At 35.8% G+C, this 2,435-nt stretch overlaps 1 protein-coding gene across 2 annotated transcripts in view; it reads right to left on the bottom strand.

The window, feature by feature from the left end:
- Nucleotides 1-537: 537 nt before the first annotated feature.
- The window catches only part of ATP5MC3 (ATP synthase membrane subunit c locus 3), a 5,083-nt gene continuing 3,185 nt past the window's right edge, over nt 538-2,435 (bottom strand). For both annotated transcript variants that reach the window (XM_017868320.1, XM_017868321.1), the window contains exons 3-5: nt 2,323-2,400; nt 1,456-1,649; nt 538-796 (exon numbers count right to left, since the gene is read on the bottom strand). In XM_017868320.1, coding sequence (XP_017723809.1) covers nt 682-796; nt 1,456-1,649; nt 2,323-2,400 — 387 coding nt within the window. In that variant the 3' untranslated portion in view covers nt 538-681. The remainder of the gene's footprint in view (nt 797-1,455; nt 1,650-2,322; nt 2,401-2,435) is intronic.

The raw sequence follows: 2,435 nt of genomic DNA, 5'->3' as shown, positions 1-2,435 counted from the left end.
GTCTACTTTTTGATATTTGGTTTTAATAGTCTTGTCCAAGTAAGAAACTAGCTGCTAGTTGGACTGAACCTGTTCTGAAAAGACATGGAAGATTCATTATAAGCACACAATTGCTTAATGTGAGACTGACTGAAAACAAAATCACATTACCTCCCAGCTTAAGGCTTCATTTCCTAAAAGCTGACGTGATTTATTTTAGAACCAACCGCCTGGAAGGTGATTCTGATTTGAAGTATTCTAACTGATGTTAGACCTTAAAAACACGAGACTGTCTTGAGTATTAACTATCTTTAATTAACCGTATTTTATAGAAGCTCAAAACACCCAAATATTTATCCTTTATATGAATAAACAAAAGTCCTATGAATTACAATATGCAGAACACTATATAAAAGAATTCCCATAAAAATTACATTGGGATATTTTCATCAGTGGAGCAACTGCTGTAGCTTCCTCTGAATTGGACAGCATCTGTCTGAATGCACATTCTTCTTTGTGATAATCTAAACTTAGTGTAAGTACAAATCACAGAAGAAATTAAAGTTTTCATCTTTAATGAAATGACTTTGGAAATAACGTACATTTCCATGACACCAATACTACAGTTTTCGGAGTCACAGTAAGATACACAGAATTACATCCGTAATTAATAAGAATGCCAACATGTCAAGCAGTAATTTGTTACATGGCAAACAAAATCAAGAAAGCAACCATCAAACAAAAGAGACCCATAGCTTCAGACAAGGCAAATCCCAGGATAGCATATGAGAACAGCTGCTGCTTCAGCGAAGGGTTTCTAAAAGAGACCACATATGACTGTTACTTTGAAATATTAGTTTCAACATGTTTGGTAAACGTTAAAGAATCAGATTACTAGTGTGGGGATTTTTTGTAAACTGAAAAGTCTGCTGGAAGAGTATTTGCCTAGATCTCTCTTATACTAGTCTCCTCAATTCTGATAATATGGTGTAAAGGTAGGGGGCTGTCTCTCAATATAAATGGTTACTCTTCATTCATTTTGATGGGTTCTGACATTCTTACCCCTCTGAAAATATGGTCTGTACCTTTTAAGATCTGACAGTTTAGGTCTTAAATAAAATAAATTGATTATTTTAAGGAATGTGCTCTAGTAATTTTAGTCCCAAAATAGTTTAACAATTAGGAATGCAGACTCTTAAGTCAGATGTAGTTAAAATTCATTTTCTGATATTTACTAGCTATGACCTGGGCAAGTAATGTGACCTCTGTGTCTCTAGACCTTCATAGGTGTTATTCTCATAGTACCCCAAATGCTGTTACGAGAATTAAGTGAGATAATGCATACAAAGCCCTTTAAATGTAATGCAAGACACAGAGTAAGCACTTAATGCAAAGTAGCTATTATTTCAGTAGCTAAGTTTCCAACTATTGCAAGCATGCTCTTAAACTTACTTATTTAGGGATAGAAATGATTACCTGGCATAACCAATGATAAGGCTGCCAAAGACTGTTCCAATACCAGCACCAGAACCAGCCACTCCTACCGTTGCAGCACCTGCACCAATAAATTTGGCAGCAGTATCAATGTCTCTGCTGATTGCACTGGTCTGAAACTCCCTTTGGATTAGCTGAGACACACCATTCTGGGCCCCATTAAATACCATAGAGCCCTAGAAAACAGAAAATAAAGGTAAAGGTCTATCAGTAATCACAGGTAGCTATTTTAATTAAGTATCATACTGTCAAAATGATAACTACTTTTTTACTTTGTAGCTGAGTGTAAAGAGGCAAATCAAGAGCTTAGAATAATGTCACTCTTGCAGAATAGGGATAACAATATCTACATCTTAAAAGCGTGTTGAAAATTAAGAAACAACATATATAAATACGCTTTTAAAGTAGGGTTTTTTTTTTTTTTAAAGAGAGGGTCTCACCTGGTTTGTCACCCAGGCTGGAGTGCAGTATAGTGTGGTGTGATCATAGCTCACTATAGGCTCGAACTGCTGGGGTCAAGCAATCCTCCCGCCTTGGCCTCCCACAGTGCTAGGAACACAGGTGTGAGCCATCGCATCCAGCCCAATAGAGCAGATTTTTCAATAACTGTAGCTATTATAATTTTAAATATAGGCAACTTAAATCGATAAGACTTGAATATAAGTACTACAGTATTTCTTGGTCAAGTTTTGGACAGAGAAATTTCTCTACTTGGCTCATCTAGTTTTTTGGATAAAAGGGTGAAAAAGAATTGCCTTCAAACTCTTATAAAGTTATTTTCCTTCACTCTAATCAAAACCCTACCCTTACTTGGTAGTGTTACCTAATTTCAATTATTGCTACTATTACCTCTCCAGTCCTAGCCTCTGGTCGAGATAACACTGATGCAGAAATTGGTCTGTATGCAACTCTGGATCCAGCTCGGATCTATTAATGATAAAAAAAAAAAAAAAAAAAAAAAA

Source organism: Rhinopithecus bieti, unplaced genomic scaffold (genome assembly GCF_001698545.2).
Source record: "Rhinopithecus bieti isolate Rb0 unplaced genomic scaffold, ASM169854v2 scaffold_3062, whole genome shotgun sequence".
Taxonomy (NCBI): Eukaryota; Metazoa; Chordata; class Mammalia; order Primates; family Cercopithecidae; genus Rhinopithecus; species Rhinopithecus bieti.
Note: the sequence above shows the minus strand (reverse complement) of the source record. Positions and strands in the feature narration are given on the sequence as shown.